The sequence below is a fragment of the Dermacentor silvarum genome, chromosome 1 (assembly GCF_013339745.2).
Source record: "Dermacentor silvarum isolate Dsil-2018 chromosome 1, BIME_Dsil_1.4, whole genome shotgun sequence".
Taxonomy (NCBI): Eukaryota; Metazoa; Arthropoda; class Arachnida; order Ixodida; family Ixodidae; genus Dermacentor; species Dermacentor silvarum.
Genome location: NC_051154.1, coordinates 127,856,949 through 127,875,136, shown reverse-complemented (window position 1 = coordinate 127,875,136; position 18,188 = coordinate 127,856,949). Strand labels below are relative to the sequence as shown.

Below are 18,188 nucleotides of genomic sequence, written 5' to 3'. Positions count from 1 at the left end.
CCGGCAGCAATGTTCTTTTTAACGTCGTTCCCCCGCAATCATTTGCACGCTCTGCGTGCAAATCATCTACGCTGCTGCGAACAGCGTAGATAGCAGCGGCCGTTGACGGTCGCATGCTATCTAGGAAGATAATGGCGGCCGACGGAGTGCATGTCGCTACTTGAAGACCAGGAAATCTGGGACTTTAGTTACAGCCAAACAGTTTTTTTTTTTTAACGCTTCGCACGCGTCGGCCACGTGCCTTCAAAACTGCATAGTAGCTTTCCATGATAACATCAATAGCGACCGCACTTTCGTCTGCAGTTGTTGCAGTAAACGTGAGTTTCAATTTTGACTCAGCACAAAGCTATCGAGGATGAAAAGCACCGGCTACATTGCGATAGATGGAGGATCTGTTGACAACTAGCTCGCAGGTGAAAAAATCATTTGAGGTGTGCGCGCAGTAGTGAAAAGCGTGTCTCAGATAAAGACGTGTGTTGTGGCTGCACTGCGAAGGAAGTCGCGAGGCTTTTGCCACTGTGAGCACTAATCAGTCACGAGATCACGAGAACTGCACATTCCACACAGCTTGTGTGCAAAATAGAAACAATTTGCTGATTCATTCAGTAAAAGCGTGATGTAGTAAGCATTTATTTGTTTTCTTGATCCCGTCGATAATTCGACATTTGGTTAATTCGTATGTTTCATTTAGGTCCTGTGAAATCTAAATGAGGTTTTACTGCAGCAGTATCTCTGAAAATGATTGCTTGAGAATACCACCCCTGTGCGCCTGCCTCCTGCCTGTGGCCAATGAACCATAAATGGCGACGTTGATGCACCACTTTCATTAAGTTCTGTGAAGGTAAATTCTGCATGCTTCAGTTTTTTTTTCTTATCACAAACATAAGTGCGCATGCTATATTTCTCTTTAAGCGTGAAAATTGGGTGTGCGTTAGAATCGGGTAAATATGGTAACATGCAAGAATAAAGAGGCTTGTAAGAGGTAATTGAGGTTGAAATGATTGACACACGCTGGGCACACGATGTGTCAGCTCGTCATTTGTCGGGTTATCAGGAAAAGAACTTGCATTCTTTCGGGCTGATTACAGTTTTCAAAGCCATGGCTGTGTAACATGCACACTTCCTGTGAAATTATACAGTCAAAGACTGATTTTGTTTAATGCCCAATTTTTCAGACATGCCCGATAATTCGGACGCCTTCATGGCACCGCCACTGCAGCATAGAGGCAATGTATAAGAACATCTGAAATTTCGAATGCTGAAACCCTTCGCCAACTGATTTGCCAGACTTTTCGCCGTCACCAAAGGTCTAAAACGTCATAATTGAAGCCACCACTGCCACCATTTCGATTACCTCGCAGCCTCGAACCACCGCTCTTGCCTCTTGCACAATACTCTGTTGGCAGCCATAGGCACCACCATGGCAACACTAGGCCTAGCTGCTTCGACGTTCACTACCCAAGGTTCCCGTTGTTCAGTGCTGTGTTTTTCACTGTAAGAATTCGCTGCTGTGAGCAATGGCACCGACTCTGCCTTTGTCATCCCCGCTGATGGCTTCGAAGTGTGGAAAGCACGGCAAGGGTCAAGCGTTGCATAATGCCGGTTTGCAAACATCAGCTTAATCGCAATAAAGTGGTGGAAAATACACGATGTATTGCAGTGAAGCATACCAAGAGTGGAAAGGGGTGACTGTCATGGGACACAGTATGTATTTCTTAATTATACAAGTATGCACACGCCATCTCCTGTCACATTATTAGCACCACAACGCGTAATATAAGAGTACTGGCAGGCCTTCAGAGGTATTTCGGATGTGCCCATGGCAATCTGAGCCATTGGGGGCAGAAAAAGGCATGCATTAATTTTTTTTTGGACTGCCCCATTTTTTGGACATTGTTGTGGCCCCTAGGGTGTCCGAAAAATTGGACGTTGACTGTATATATTTCCTCTCCTGCTTCAAAGAAACATATGTTAAAGGTTATCATTTGTGTGTCGCCTCCTCTGTCCGTCCCTTGTGCGCACTATTACTCTGTTTTTGACATTAGATGTTTCTTTTGTCATCAATTGAGAATGCTGTGCGCCAGCTATCGCATGACAGTTAATTGTGAGCTTTCTTCAAAGAGAGTCAAAATATGCTGGCAGCTGCAGATAGGCAAAACGAAGTGTCGAAATCTCGTCAACTATATGGTGATGGTGCTATCTGTTGGCAGAAAATGATACCACAACATTGGTACCAAAGCTCCGCACAATGATGTATAACTCGTGGTGCATTGCAGGCAACTACGTAAAATTACTACAGCTTACAGCACACAAGGGACTAGAAAACGAAAGTGCAGGCGATGTAAGTGCAGCATGGGCAATGTATTATAATTCCACTCATACATGACATTAAAAATTTATTTCCTGGAAAAGATTGGCAAGGCAACATCCTTCAGCACCAGACATTTCCACACTTTCACTAAAATGTGTTACAGGTCCTTTATAATTTTAGTGACGATTTTTAAGTGCATGCAAAAGCTGCGAATGCAAAATTAATTCAAGAGCTGAACAAAAAATAAAAACAAAATGTGTGAGAAAAAACATTTTTCACCTTTCCAGCATTTGAAGAGATTGCTTTGGCTACGAAGTCTTCCAAGTAGCTGCTCAAAGGCACACCCCTGATTGTGATGACTGCTTCCTGAGTCATTAATGTGCTGGAAGAAAACACAAGATGAATTAATAACAGCCATTTGGAATCTGAAAAGCCTTTCAGCTGTCCAGTACACCTTATTAAAAATTCTGAATTATCTTCCCATTCACAATAAATAGGCATGGTAGACTTATCACTTGCTCCGTTTGTGCTGTCATTAGTTTGAGATACATCCTGCATACAATGTTTAATGCTTGCGGTATTGGGCCAACCACGAACTTTCACTTTCAGCATTTGAATTGCATGTTTGTTTTAGATTTGATTATGGAAGTGACAATGAGAACAGCAGCAGTAGTACAAGACCACACCCTTGTCTTCAATGCTTTGCAACAATGCAGGTATTAGTGAGCATGCAAAGAAATCTCCAATTTGCTTTCCTCTTTCCAAGTGACAATCGTAATACCAGCCAATTAACTACAGCCAGCTCAACAAGACCTCCACAAGTATAGCATTTCATGATGTGCAGTCCCAAGCTGGGTATAACTGGATATTTACACTATGTGAAAGTGCACTTGGCCATATGGTGCTGACTACCATTCTACCAAGGAATGTTCCCCGACTTATTTTGGTTATCGGTTAAGGAACATTCTTCAGAATAATAAAAATATCATGGCTATATGTGCAAGTTGAAAATGAAGTATTCAAGTGGGAGGTACAAATATGCAATGGAAGTGGACAGCTTTGGGAACAAGCCACTGATCTTATCCTCAGCAACTTAAGGGAGCAACTTCGGCTCCTGCACAGCATCAGAAAATTATTAGCACTGATGCTATTAACTATAAACATTCACCCAGCATCCCACAGTATTATACAGGGCATCATACCAGGGAAGAGGAAAGACGAACTAAGTGGACAAATGCACAGTAACAGAGAAAGTAAGGACAGGTACTTAAGATAATTAAAAAGGAAACTGACCCTGACTAGAACAAAGAAGATCTGCAAGAGACTCCAAGAAGGAAAGCAACAAGGGCCCAGGAGAAGTGGCCATCCACAACAAGAAAGCAGGTGGACCTGGCGACCAGCACCGAACGTAGCAAAAGGCCGTCATGCACTTGTACTACCACTACACCAGCAGATAGGCCCTTTTCATTGACGTTACATTTACTTCAGCCCTTTAGCTCTCAGTATTGGAAGCTGCATGCCCTTCAGGAAAGTACTTATTAAACAATTCCTTTTTCTTTAGTTCAATAATTTGTTATCCACTTCTGTGAAATGCTCTGTTACTTTTCCCGTTTCTTTAATCCACAATTAAATATTTACGCATTTGAAACTGCTTCTTAATCCCATCCTCTCTCTCCTTTTTGAGGCCTTGGCAGAGGCCATGTTTATATAATGGGCACAATATGCATGGAAGGAGCAAAGTAAGCAATTCGAATATGCCTGCCCGCAAAGTCATCTCAGAACCTTAGACTCAACACTGGCCCACCAGGCTGTCTGGACCACTCCTCAAAAATCAGCGAATCTAAGGGTAAATGAAGTTTCATTCAATGGCCAATCACTAGGACCTTCGATGAAGCAGATGGTTCCAGCATGAAGGCATCGATACCGTTTCCTTTGACTTGACTGTGCTGCTTTTCCTTCTACTGATGACACAGGAAGCCACACCTAAGAATCAAACAGTGAGAAGGTAGGCTTGGATGATGGCAGTAAAGGTAATGGTTGTAGGCAGGCAACGGACTATTCTGTCCGTTATCACTCAGGAAACTAAGTTTTGAACTTCAATCCACAGGCATGGTGTTCACAGCTGCTTAGAGCAAGAGGTAGGGGACAAATTGCTTGGCTCGTATTGGCCATAAAAATTAAAATGCCATTCCATAGGCACTTCACGACGCCAAGACTTGTGGCGGACCACCCAAAGTTACAAGTGCCCCTGCTTACTCTGACCAGAGTGGGGAAGACGGGGAGGGGGGGCAGTGTTACAAATTCAGATTTGGAGCAGGTGCTATCCAGTGAAAGATGATACTATACTGCAGATCATGTTAGACAAGCTACGTGAATTCAACATACCGTATTTTCCAGTGTATCAGACGTTTTTTTTCAAACATTTTTGACGATGCATTTTATGCAATGGTGCGTATTATGTATATGCATAAAAACATGTGCAATGGAGTGACAAATATGCAAGTTGTTTTTTTAAGAGTGCAAGAAACTGTGCACAGTGGCATTACAAAAAGAAATATAATCTTGTTTTAACATTGGAGCAACCATGGTGACAGATATCAGCTTCTAGAGCTGGCCAAATAGGCAGTTAGGTGGCTGCAGTAAAGGCCACGATCGCGGCCTCCGTGATTCGAGGTCATGTGTAGTAATTTGCTGTTATAGTTTAGTCTTAAAAAAAAAAGTTAAACCCATGGAATAATCCAATAAATAAGAAAAAGGCCCCCCAATTTTTTATTGTTACGCTGTGGCACCTGACATTTGCCCGTCAAAAAAAAAGTACCAATTGTTTATTGTCATCATCAGTTGCCTGTACGAGAAGTCTCAGCCACCGTGGTCTCAGAAGTCCAGCAGTAGAAGTCGCAGTGCTTACGCCCGCCGTGGTTGCTTACTGGCTATGGTGTGAGGCTGCTAAGCACGAGGTCACGGGATCGAATCCCTGCCATGGGGGCCGCATTTCAATAGGGGCGATATGCAAAAACACCTGTGTACTTAGATTTAGGCGCACATTAAAGAACCCCAGGTGGACCAAATTATTCCGGAGTCCCCCACTACGGCGTGCCTCATAATCAGATCGCGGTTTTGGCTCGTAAAATTTCATAATCTAAATCTACGGCTGCCATTTCACTTCTGTATGCATGTGTTCAGGCGTGATGTGATCATTGTTGATGTGCTCGTTCCGAGCGTTCCACCCCGCAGAGATAACGCCAGCGACAGTATAGACCACTTATAACATAACCGCTTATAGTGCAGGACCGGAGTGCAGTTTTTTCAGACTCCCGTTAATTTTCCGACAGCACTCCATGTATACACGTATCGCTTATAGTGCAGTTGCGGGAAACCAAATACCGGTTACAGTGCGGCTGCCTGGGAGTACGGAAGTCAGCAGAGACGGTGAATGCTCCCCTCAAACAGGCGCCCCAAGGAGTGCTTGAGGAAGAAAGAGAGACGAAGTGGAGGAGAAGGGCACGTAGTGTGAACGAACAGCCAGTGAGGCTGAAACCAGAATCTTGAGTGTGAGTCGTGAAATATCACGGCACGCACAGCGAGCGAGGGCCCCGAAACTGCTAACGCCGGCCAACGCTCGCTTCATGATAACGGCAGTAAACGAAACTTCAGGGAGCGGGCGGCACCGGCACGGCACGGCGAAGGGGGCACGCGGAGACCGTGGAATGTGAGGGAGGAGGGCGGCGGGGAAGCTGATTTCGCCTCGGCAACTCCGCCGCTTCGGTGGCTCCCCTCGCCCTCCCTCGTAGCTCCCTCACTTGCACCGTGCACGCCCGCCACCGTGCAGGCGCCGCCGCTTCAGCCGGCCCGGCGCCAGCTCTCCGAAGTTTCGTTTTCTGCCATTATCGGGAAGCGGGCGTTTGCTGGCGTGGGCAGTTTCGTTGGCTGGCCTGGGACAGCGCCGCTGTTTCCCTCTGCGCCGTAGCCGCAGCGTGCAAGGTCAACACGTGACTAGAAAGTAGAGGAAGCATAAAGGAGAAAGAAGGGTTCACTGCCATTTTCTACGCGTGGCTACGGTAGCGTGGCTGAGACGTTGGCACGTACACGCATCTTCCGGTGCAATGTAGAATCGGCGACCTTGCCATTTTTTAGAGAGGGTGAAATTTCTGCTGCGTTTTTCTTTTCTTTCTTTTTTTGTTTTGTTTGCGCACGAGATTGAGGGGTCTCTTTCAAGCTTTTACTCCATGGCGGTGCCGGAGCAATGCTGGTCGGAGGCGCCGCCGCGTGAATTATTTCGAATTAACGAGATTCCACTGTAAATTGAATGCCGCATTCCTCGACTGTTGCATACGCGTCGCGGCTTGGTGCACATGTCTTGCATATGTGCGGGCCTTGAAAATTGTTGCTTTGGTTATAGTGCGGTACCGCTTATAATTTGGATATTCGCGACTCCGGCGGCTTACATTATAAGTGGTCTACACTGTACTTAAACCATGTAGAAGTTATTCAGAGGCGAACGACGGTAATGCAGTAATGCTGGGTTACTGTCATAACGCTCAATTTCTCGATTACTAAAGCTCTGTTATGATAATATTGATGCCTTAGACGTTCTCGAGCATTAATTGATCACTTTAGCTTGACTTAATGTTTGCCTTTAGTGTCCCTATAACTATTTATTTCAAATGAAACAAACCTAATCAAAATCGATGCAGGGGCCCCTTTAACAACAATCCCCCTCCCCCCCCCCCCCCAAAAAAAAAGAAACTGCTTTACCACAGAAGGTGCAACAAAGAACAAAAGCACTGCCTACTTTCTTAGAGTGGCAAGTAAGCAATAATGAATACTCACTTGCCCTTGTGCTGAGGGTGTTCTGTGTAGGTAAGTTTTTCCACAATGGAAATCTCATTACAGAAGGTCAGCTGCAAGAAAAAACAAAGGAGCATTAAAAACAGCATAAAATACATACAAATACTTGTTTAAATGTATTTTTACAACCGTTGCTAGGCACAAAAACAAAACGAGGAAGCCCATGTACATATCATATGGATATGTCCTTGCACCTCATCTTATAATGGCACCACGATATCACAATATGGCCCTTGATTAATGTTTTCAGGATGAATTTATGGTACAATTTTCATGGCAAGGCAAATAGAGTACACTCGTTAATTCGATTCGTTAACTATAATTAAATCCTGACCAAAGATTCCAGCCAGCGCCGATACACTTCTATGGGTCCACACTTTCATTATTTCGATCCTGAAATTGGCCCTTACCAGATAATTAAAACTTGACAGGTCGGTACGAACGCGACTGGCAAAAATTGTGGCCGCAATGGCTGTAACATCTGTCTTGTTGGTGCTAAAGGACATTGAGCACATTGAAGACATGATAATCTCCCCCTGAAAACACCCATTTTTTTTCCAGCCCTAGAAAAATGATCAAGCAAAAGCGGCATCTTAAAGTGAATATTTACCTGTCTCTAACACACCAATTTTTTTTCCAAGAATGTTGGTCAGAAAATTGCCTGCACAGTGCAATCGGATACGAAACCTATCCCTACTATCAGCACCAGCATCATCGATATTTCCTCTCAAGGGGGTAACCGAAGTTCTCACATAAGATGGCAATGACACACCACTTAAATGTTAAGGTAGGGGCAACAAATTCGCATCAGCTGTTTCACTGTTCCCAAGAATTGTGTCGGCAGACATGCACAAAGTAGTTAGTCTAGGCATGGGCTGCCATCCTGTTCGCATCCGTTGGAGAGTTTGATAAATGTGTAATATCAATCATGCAATGGACTGTATGGAGAACATGGTGCTATCTAAATGCTATCGAAATGCTATCTAAGACTGCTGATGATGGACGCTGAGTTAAATAAATTTACATTCTGTGAAGGTAAATTTCTCGAGTTTCATCCTTCTCAGATTGCCAGAATCAGAGGCACACTACATTTTTCTTGGGAAAAATTGGGTGCGCATTACATTTCTATTTTGTTTAGGAGCTGTCATTTCTATGTTGGTTTTCTACTGTGAACAAATAAAAATTGTGCACGCGCTAGATTCAGGGGCGTGCTAAAATTGGGAAAATAATGCCAGATGGGGCCACAGTGTCCTTGGGTTTTTTTTTTTTTTTTGCCTCTTCGACCCATCAGATAATTCAATTAATTTCATCGTTCTCAACAAGGTTGAATTATCAGAAGCTGACTCTACCTGTCATTTGTGATCAGCAAGCAGCGACTGCATATTGTGAGGATTGTGTTCGTCCATTTTTGTTGCAGTACCATACTACAGCACGTTTTGAGCATAGGGTCCACATCGTGGTGAGGTCGCTTACGAACTTCATGCGTGCAGTCCACCACTTTCCTTCTCTCTGTCCTCTGAGGGCACCGTGCAGCAGTGGGACCGTAAATCACTTGCTGCTGTCCACCGCCAAGCAGACCAGGGGCTAAACAATTGGTCTGTTTGGGTGGGAACAGCTGTCCCCTCTCTCCTGGCGGCTCAAGATGACCGCAGGAGTGGGGGCGCGAACAGAAGCTCTAAGAGGGCGAAACGGTGACTAATGAATTCCGATTCTACCGGTCACCTCTTTTTGATAGCCAGCCTTGCCAAAGGTCCTTGACCCAAGGCAGGTGCATACCTATTCATTGCTCCTATCCTAGAGAATACACCAAAGAGAAGCGACTTCACGTGCATGGTCATACTGCACCAGGTTGCCCTGGGAGGCTATATCGAGCTGAAAGAACATTATCCTGGTAGCATGGTTGCTGGGAGCCATCGTCCCATATAGTGGCGTGTTACAGCATTTTCTCACATACTGTTGCGTCCCCTCCTTGAAATGTAGGAGATCTGGCTTATGTGCACCGCGAGGATAGGGTGTAGCAGTTAGTCAACACCAAGGTATTAGTCTTATAAACGCCTCCCTTGTACTCTGGGCCTTCTCCATGCAGCACTGTCTCGCTCCAAGTGGAGACTGAATGAGCATTCGCTTTGGGCACAAGAAATATATGCGGCGGAGCTGATCGTCCCCCTGTGGGCTGAAACCCTCAGACTCGCATGGTGGTCTAAGTGGCTCCCAGTGGAGCACTGTGTGATAGAGACCACAATATCCAACTGCAAGAATCACTTTCCGCTGATGAGAAGAGTTTCGATGGATGCACCAGCCATTTCGACAACTGGCCCAGACCAGCAAAAAAAAAAACAAAAAAAAAAACAGCAGAAATGCTCCCATACCATTGGATAACTCTAGCCCAGCTCAAGATCAACCTGGACTTGCCACAAAGACCACCGCTAATGAAGATATGTCATTGCAACTGTCAGTCAGGTGACCAGTGAATGCTAGGCTTCAAGCAAACCATGGGGTAAAGCCATGTTGGCCTCAGCAACAAAATTTCAAAGACAATTAACAGGAGACATCAGATGACAACAGTGATGACGATGACATTACCAAGGAGGTGGAAGACACAAATAGATGAACCAGGGTTCCGAGTAAGAAACAGCAATGCGTGTCAAGGTTACATGCCTAGATTACACCAATCAAAATGAAGTTTCTAATCATACTCAAATTGAAGAAATCGGCATTTCAAAATTGGACCTCTATGGTGCTCAAGGATAACAATGGTCATCAACCCAATAATCCAATACAATATAAGCCTAAAGATACACAAACAAATGAAAGCAAGATATAAAGGCATCTAACATACTGTAAGCACCTCATGTTAAAGGGACCCTGAAACTATTTTGTACAAACATACTGAGTCATTAGGGTAGGTCCTTCTGATCATTAATTGAATCATCGAAGTGCTTCATGTAAAGCGTGTAATTTATTATAAGGTTTTAAAAAGGCGCATCGCTATCGATCGCAGCACACCACTCAGCTGAGTTTTCAGCTGCCCCTGACCATATGACATCAGTACGGCCAGCTATCCAATTGGCTGCCCAGGGCGCGTCATCAATAATTTTTCCAACATTATGCTGATCAAATGTTGTCTGTAATAGTTGAAATGTTAATTTGTTTCCATAAAAAGAAAGTAAAAGGGAAGAGAATGCACAAGGACAATGTATCACTACACTCAAGCACTTCCGGCACACAGCAAGTGTCGTCTGCTTGTGTTACAATGTCCTCAGTGTTGACGCGAGCTGCGCGGTCTGTGTTGGTCTCGATTTGTATGGTTCGCCCTTAAGTTGTGGGCTGCAAACGTAGCTATCGGCGACACGTCAAGCTGCAACATCGTGACCCTCTGCAAGGTAAACATGCGAGCGAAGTGGCTGTAGCGCTGGTTGTCGGTATCCGATCGGCGCCAGCATCTATGCGTTTGCGGTCATCACTTCACATTGAAGGATTACTATATACTACAATAGTGTTTTGAGTGTCCGGTATTCAGGTAAACACAAGCGCAAGCTGAATGGGCCTGGGCGTTTTACAGGATGAGCGGAGGTGCAAATGTGAAAGGCCTGGACGGCGCAGACACCTGGTGGCACAGAGCTCAACCAAACACAGAACTAATATAGCAGTAATCAAGTGTACTCTACTTTGCTGCTGGTGTAAATTTTTGGCAGGAGTGTAATTGTTAACATGTTTTTCTAGATGTTTAAAATGTTTTACACTTGGTTACAGCAATATTAGCTAGCTGGGTCAGCTCTGCGCCAATAGGTGGCTGGACCATGCAGACCAATCAGGCTCCTCACGTACGTCCGCCTCCCACCTAACCATTAAAACGCCCAGCTTGCCTGTGGTTACCGGAATACCGGACACGCTCGGCGCTGCAACAAAATGCTCACAACGCAGGCTAGTTCGATAGTTCACGCTTGGGATCAAATGCCAGGTGGCTGGTGGAGAGGCTTCGCGCGGTGGCTCCAAGACAACCAGAAGTAGGCGACAAGACGTCCCATCATGACGCACAGCTAGTAAAGGCATAGCTTAGCCCTGATTGCTCGGCAAACGAGTTGAGGAGAAAAGGCATGGCTATGGAGGAGGGTAACTTGTAATCGTCAATAGCTCTCTTAATATTAGACCCTTAGCAGAAATTGTGGTGCTAATGTTTTACTGCAGCTGTACCTTACGCGTCTACAAAATTTTTCCAAACCGTTTCCGGGACCCTTTAAGTAGGCAATTTTTAAACTGTCACCCCAGGAATATCCTTATCAATGCAGGTAGTGCTAAAATCTGCACATCTGATGATAAAGATAATTGATAAGCTAGACTTCTACAAATATATACTGCCATGCATTATCCACGTACAAAAATGAAAAGAAAAACGAAAAGTAAAAAAAACTGCTTATTTTGCTCACATTGCAAAAAAAAAAAATTACTGCTTTAAAGGTTCCCAAATTGCAATATTGTTTTTTGGGGGTAGCCTGTCCTTGCAGTAGCCTGTCGTTGCAGGACAGGCTACCCCCAACTCCACTAATAAGCATCAATGCCTGCTCTGGTATTTACCTTAAACCAATGATTGTCATTTACATATGTTCAAACAGAAAAAGCAATTATGCTGCACTTACGTTTCTTGACAGCATAGTCATGGTACGCCGTGCAGGATCCACCACAGAGTGTTCGCTAGCATAGCAGGTTCGGTCAGCACCCAGAATCTACACAGATGCCATAAGTTGCTTATAATTATGTTGCACAAGTTGAGTACACCTATTCGGTGAAACTACCGTTATTGCTAAATATTCTGAACTACTATTTAATGCAGCAACAAAACAGTTACTTTTTTTACAAAATGTCGGCAAACTCATGAAAAAATAGTACAGTGACTGCAAAAGGCGCCCTATCCACTACCAGCAGAGATCACCACTGCTGACACACACACACATACACACTATTTGATTGCGGGGTTTAACGTACCAAAGCAATGTACCATCAGTGTTTTAAAAAATTGCCTTACATTTGCCATAGATAGACTTCAGAAGGTGCAAAAAACTCGTAGCTGTGTTCAGCTCCCTTCCCAGATACACTGAAACCTTGATAATTTCAACTACCATGATTTAAATTCCCTAAATTTGGGTCCTGCCGCGGTGGCAGACACCTAAATGGAGAAAAACTGGATATTCATGCACACAGAGGCCCGAGGCTATTATTTCAAGCGAAATTTCCGTTTCCGCCTACCGCTTATCACGGAAATACGATGCCCGAACACAAACAACAAAATTTAGTTGCTTCTTTTTTTCTGTGCAATGCTCCGGATACTCTGGCGCAGTTCCAGCATATACCAGGGGGATTTCTGCGTACTGCGTAATCACGTGGACCCCATGACACTGTTAGGGCAGCTGAACTGCAGCTCCGTCTCAAACATAATGCCATAGCCACTGGGCTACCTGTGGCGGGTAATATGAGACTATGATCGTGCACCGTCTATAAATATAACAAAAACAGCTCAGCCCCAAGTTGTTCTCTGCATCATTACAACTTGTTTTCACTTGATTATTTTCCCCCAAATGAAAGACACAGCAAAGAAATTGATACAGGTTATATAATGCAAAGTTTGAGAAAAATGCCAAACACTGCCAACCTTACAAGTACAGCTTTTATTTGTGCAAGAAGGACTAAATGAGCAATGCACACAACTGCAACCAAAGCCCCTTACAGGGCTAAAGAAGATTATTGTATAGTGCCTAAACCGAGAGCGCAAATTTAATGCTTGTTATTATAGTTTCAGTTGAGCTTGTTGAAAGCTAGAGCACATGAATACACAACCAATGCTACCTTGTCATAGTCCTTGTACTCACACACCAACAGACACAAAGCAAATGCACACACGAAAACACACACATGCACACACACACACACACACACAAACAAAGCAGCTTACCCTCTGTGCCCATGCAGGAAATCCCCATGCTGTGCTGATAAGGCGATGACTCTTGAGGACACCATTATGCACCTGTCTGTCTACCACATCAATGCCAACCACAGCAGGGTTCATTGGATTGGGGTATTTGCGCCATGCAGCCTGGGCAACAGTCTCCCATGGATGACTGCGTAAAGTGCCAGAAAAAGAAAAAAACATCAGAACAGCAAGGCCTTCCCCAAACATTCTCATAAAGCAGTGACTACCAATACATAGAAAGGCGACAAATTCTTATGAAAGCTGTGCAAAAGACTGCACCTCATGAATGTAATAATGGGTTAATTACAGACTCCTCCTCCACATTGAGAATATCAAGATAATGCCTGCATGAAAAACAAAGATTGACAGTAGTAGCACTGGCATGTTGAAATTTTATCAATTGCCTAGCTTTTGCTTGACAGTGCACAAGACAATTCAGGAAGGCATTAAAACAGGGCTTTAAAAATGGTATGTGGTACTCAATAGCTCTTGGTTGTCTCGCTTCCTATTCCGACTCAGACAAGTTCCAGAATTAATTTCACGTTTCACAAATTTTTTGTTTCCTTTCGCTGTGTAAGCGCGACTGTATAATACTACATTGGCTGAAATGTTTTGCTACGACTAAATAAAAAAAATTGCTCATCAACCAGACATTCATGTACAATTTGCATTTAATTCATTATAAGGTTCCAGGGCCATGTCAACTTAGCAAAAAAAAAGAAAAAAAAAAACAAATCTCTCGATAATGAATAAGGCAGGGAAAGTAAGTGTTAACCGAAGGAAAGAGCTGTTCCAAGTTGCTCGGAGAATTGGTGATGGTACTCAATGCCCACGATGCGAATTAAATTTCGAGTGATTGTCTAACTAAAGATACGCAGCCAAGCGAGCGGAACATTTCCAGTGTTATCAACAAGGCCGTTACGTCACGCTATGGCGGAAAGCACCACCGCACTTCACGGAGGGGCTCTCCGTCAAGTCGGGTATCGAAAGAATACGGAGATAACAAATGTGAGTTGCTGCATGGCGAAATGCACGACGTCGTACAACGCACCCTTGAGCGAAGCTACCCTGAAACTGCCTGACCGGGGAGCCCAACGGCCTACATGCCATGCATGCTCGTGCCTTCACCACACAATGGGGATGCCGAGTTAAATTTAAAATAGCAGACGTATTTCCCGAAACTTTCTAACAATTAATGTCACCTGAACTACATAACTCATCTTCACACTGTGACATAGTGTACTGCAAGGCCAAATAACGACATTGTCGCTGCACGGAAGCTTGAGCTGTAGGTTGTTGCGGACAGCTACATGCCAGAAGCAGTCAACATTTGTTTTATTACTACAAACGTTGCTTCACATCCAAGGCGTTATTGACAACTAGCGAAGACTACAGTGAACAACGAGCACTGCACCTGTCAAGCAAAACAACTTGCATCAGATTCCCAAGGTCGAAGACGGCGCGCACTTACTTGAATGTATGTTCTGACGTCCAGATTTTCATTTCAAGCGTTTCCTTCCAATAGGTGAACTTCAATAATCGTTACAAAAGCCTTAAAATGCCAAGCTCTCCTTTAGATGCTCCAAATTCAAGAAAGAGCGTTGTTTTTGAATGAATCGCTACTAGCTGTGGCCAGCTTTAGCCTGCTGCTTGCGGCTGCTCCGGCGAGTCTTGGCGGAAAGAGGAAGTGTGTCCAAGTCGCAGCAGCTAAGTTCCATGACGAACTTCCGGTATTTTCCCGCTTGTTGTTTCGGTTTCGGTTTTGCTTTTCGTGTTTCTTCACAACATAGTGGATATTTCGCTTTATTCTATCGCGCTAACATGTATCATGTAGCAGTGACCTTCAGTCCATGCTACAGTGCAGTGCGCTTCTCTGCCAACTGTGCCTCACGGCTGATTCTGACTGCGGTGAGAAAATGCTGGCAGTCTCGCGACAGTAGAGTTGATTATAACACTAACTTCATGAAACTTTGTGAGCAAACCACAGTGCAACGATATGCTAAAATATAAAATTGAGTATTGCACTTTACCTTATAGTATTGGTAAATCTCGCAAATTTGAGCTATTGTATCTCAGCTATTAATGGCAGGCAGTATGCGGTGGCGCTGTTGACAGTAGCGATGGCAGACTATGGGACCGAGAATTTTCTAATTTAATTTCTCATTACACAGTTCAGTTATAAAGTACACATTCCGTGAGAAAGTGCCTACTATATCTTAGAAAATCTCACAAAACAATGTAACTGCCATTTCAAACCCGGCATGTTTTGAAACACAGGTCTAGCGGCAGATGCTATACCCTCATGCGCCCACCTCATTGAAATGCCAGTTGACAAGCAATTCAGAGGCGTTTCATTTATTTCAACAATGACCAATCATGCAGGCATTTTGTCAACTGCTTCCCAACGCATGTTCCAAAAACTTTTGGAAAATATCAATGTTAACAAAACACAGCTGATACGGGAGAATTGAGCAGGCTGTAGCGCAAAATGGTTATGAGGGAGCGACTAAATCCCATGGAGGTAAAAAAAGTTTTTTTCCTTCCTCCATGCTAAATCCCATCCAGAACACACTAGTGTTGCCAGATATCGTCTTGTGTGGTTCCCTAGATTTGCGAGGCGGAGATGTTCCTAGTGAAGTCACGCGACTGCGTGCCGCACTCGCCTCCTTATCGCCTCCCCGTCCTCGTACGTGCGTGCGCCAGATTTCAACGTGTGTGCAAGCAGAAGGTGAACGTGGACGCAAGGTTTACACTTGCAGCTTATTCTGAAGAGAAAGTTAATGAATAAATGAAACTGTGTTTCATTTATTAGGCGACTGGCCACGGCCGTCTGGTGTTGAGCGATCGGGCAGTGACGAGACGCTCTCTCGACTCGTTCTTGACGCCTTTTATGCGGGTCCCCCCCCCCCCCTCCCTTCCCCCATTCTTAAAATAATTTTCTGTTACGTTAGTCACTGTCGCACTCTTCAACATTCACCTGATTTTTGAACGGCGTGGCGGCGCCTAGCATTCCTATATTTGTTTCTGCGTGGACTTCGACGCCATTCACCTACCTGCCCTCCCGTTTGTTGTGGCGGTTTCTTAGCTTCCCTGGCCCAGCACACCCGTCCTTGGCATATCTTGCCGTGCGCAAATCAGCGTTCTGTAGGTCTTTCGATTTTGTCGATGCTCAGCACATTTAGCAAATGTAATGCTATCTATTCCGCAAGGCAGCTGCTAAACTTATGGTGGTGCAGTTTATTTTGCAATCGGCATGTTATCAGCACTGCATGGTTCCAGCTAGCAGGCTGACCTGAACCGATTATTGTAAAAATTTTGCTCGTCTGAGAAAACTCGATCTCGGTTCCATTTGTGCCTTTGCATATTCTGCATCTCATAGCAGCACACACCACGCGACTTATCGATTCACAAGTTCAAATAAAGTTAGCCTAACCAGCGTTGACAAACGCGCTGACGATCTACAGGTGCATTGCAACAGTCGCCTTACTTCTTCGACCTGCCACCCGTAACTCTAACCGGCAACAGCTCACTGGTTCAAGAAAACGAAAAGATCATGTTTCTAACGTGACTTTTTGGAATCATGAGGTTAGTGGGTGCACAGATGTGAACAAATTGCACAATTTGAGAACACAGAAACAGTCTGAAGCTTGACCGCGGAGCGAACTAAATTTCTTGTCAAATAAACACACACACACACATGTTAATTAAATTAAATTATGGGCTTTTACGTGCCAAAACCAGTTCAGATTATGAGGCACGCCGTAGTGGGGGACTCCGGAAATTTGGACCACCTGGGGTTCTTTAACGTGCACCTAAATCTAAGTACACGGGTGTTTTCGCATTTCGCCCCCATCGAAATGCGGCCGCCGTGGCCGGGATTCGATCCCGCGACCTCGTGCTCAGCAGCCCAACACCATAGCCACTGAGCAACCACGGCGGGTACACACATGTTAATGCGAATAACCGATTCCTTATCGCGCACAATCGACCACTTACATACACAAATAAGGGTCAACAATTAATCGTCGCCACCAGTACGATTCATCCAAATGATCGCACATGCCACACAAGACCATAAGGCATCGCCGAAGATGAAGTTGTACACAGTCCTAACAATATCCCCGTGAATTCATGTGAGCGCTCGCGAGATAACGCAATCCTGGCTAAAACAAACAAACAAACAAACAAACAAACACAGAAAAATATTATAAACAGAACAATGCGCATAGGCGGGTCCATCATTAATCATATGGGCAGCAGCAAAAAAAAAAAAATCGCAGCATATCCACGGGGTGAATGATGATGAGTGGGCGAAGCTCCGGAGGGAATCATCGGATCTCCCGCTTAAGGGGACGCTAGCACAAACGCGTTAGAGACGTGCAGTACTCTCTAGTAAGGGGGAGCGGCCACAGCGTCTTACGCAGCCATTTACACATGCCGGAACGTGCACCGCGTTTGCCGACGCCATCACATGACTGCTGAGAGAGTATACCCCCGTATTCATAAACGCTCCTCGACTTGAACTTGACTTGCCACCGCCTTGGGCAGCGCGTTCGATACGCGTTGAAGGTAAGGCGGAGAGGCCACAGCGTCTTACACCAGCTTCTTACACGGGCCAAGTCGGGTGTTGTAACCCTCTCCCCCCTGAGGCCAAGTTACACCCCCCCCCTCGTCCAGCCCCACCAGTCCAACGTGTACCTTCAGTGCTCTGTTCACATTGTCATTACAATTGAGGAGGTGGCTCGAGGTCGAATTTTCCTGATTAACACGATCACTCTATCACTGTCTTGTATTTATTCATTCACTCTTGAATTACTTCGAGTAAAACGCTGAAGAAATAAACATCGTCATCATCCTTGGTGTCATTATATTATTATAATTATTAGGCATTTTATTTGCTGTTGGATTCCTCTGGCTAAAGCAAGGAAATTGCATATTATGCAAAGGTCTTGCTTCGCCCCCCCCCCCCCCCCCCGGACCACAAAAATTTCCCCCCTGGCAGAGATCCTGCGTGCGCTACTGCTCCAAATAACCGGTAATTTATCATACGCAGAGCATGACACT

At 44.8% G+C, this 18,188-nt stretch overlaps 1 protein-coding gene across 1 annotated transcript in view; it reads right to left on the bottom strand.

Moving 5' to 3' along the window:
• LOC119436007 (PRELI domain containing protein 3B-like) overlaps positions 1 to 14,795 on the bottom strand; it is a 31,640-nt gene extending 16,845 nt beyond the window's left edge. The window contains exons 1-5 of the mRNA XM_037702730.2: positions 14,596 to 14,795; positions 13,107 to 13,272; positions 11,797 to 11,883; positions 7,142 to 7,212; positions 2,591 to 2,693 (exon numbers count right to left, since the gene is read on the bottom strand). Coding sequence (XP_037558658.1) covers positions 2,591 to 2,693; positions 7,142 to 7,212; positions 11,797 to 11,883; positions 13,107 to 13,272; positions 14,596 to 14,627 — 459 coding nt within the window. The 5' untranslated portion in view covers positions 14,628 to 14,795. The remainder of the gene's footprint in view (positions 1 to 2,590; positions 2,694 to 7,141; positions 7,213 to 11,796; positions 11,884 to 13,106; positions 13,273 to 14,595) is intronic.
• Between the last annotated feature and the right edge of the window lie 3,393 nt (positions 14,796 to 18,188).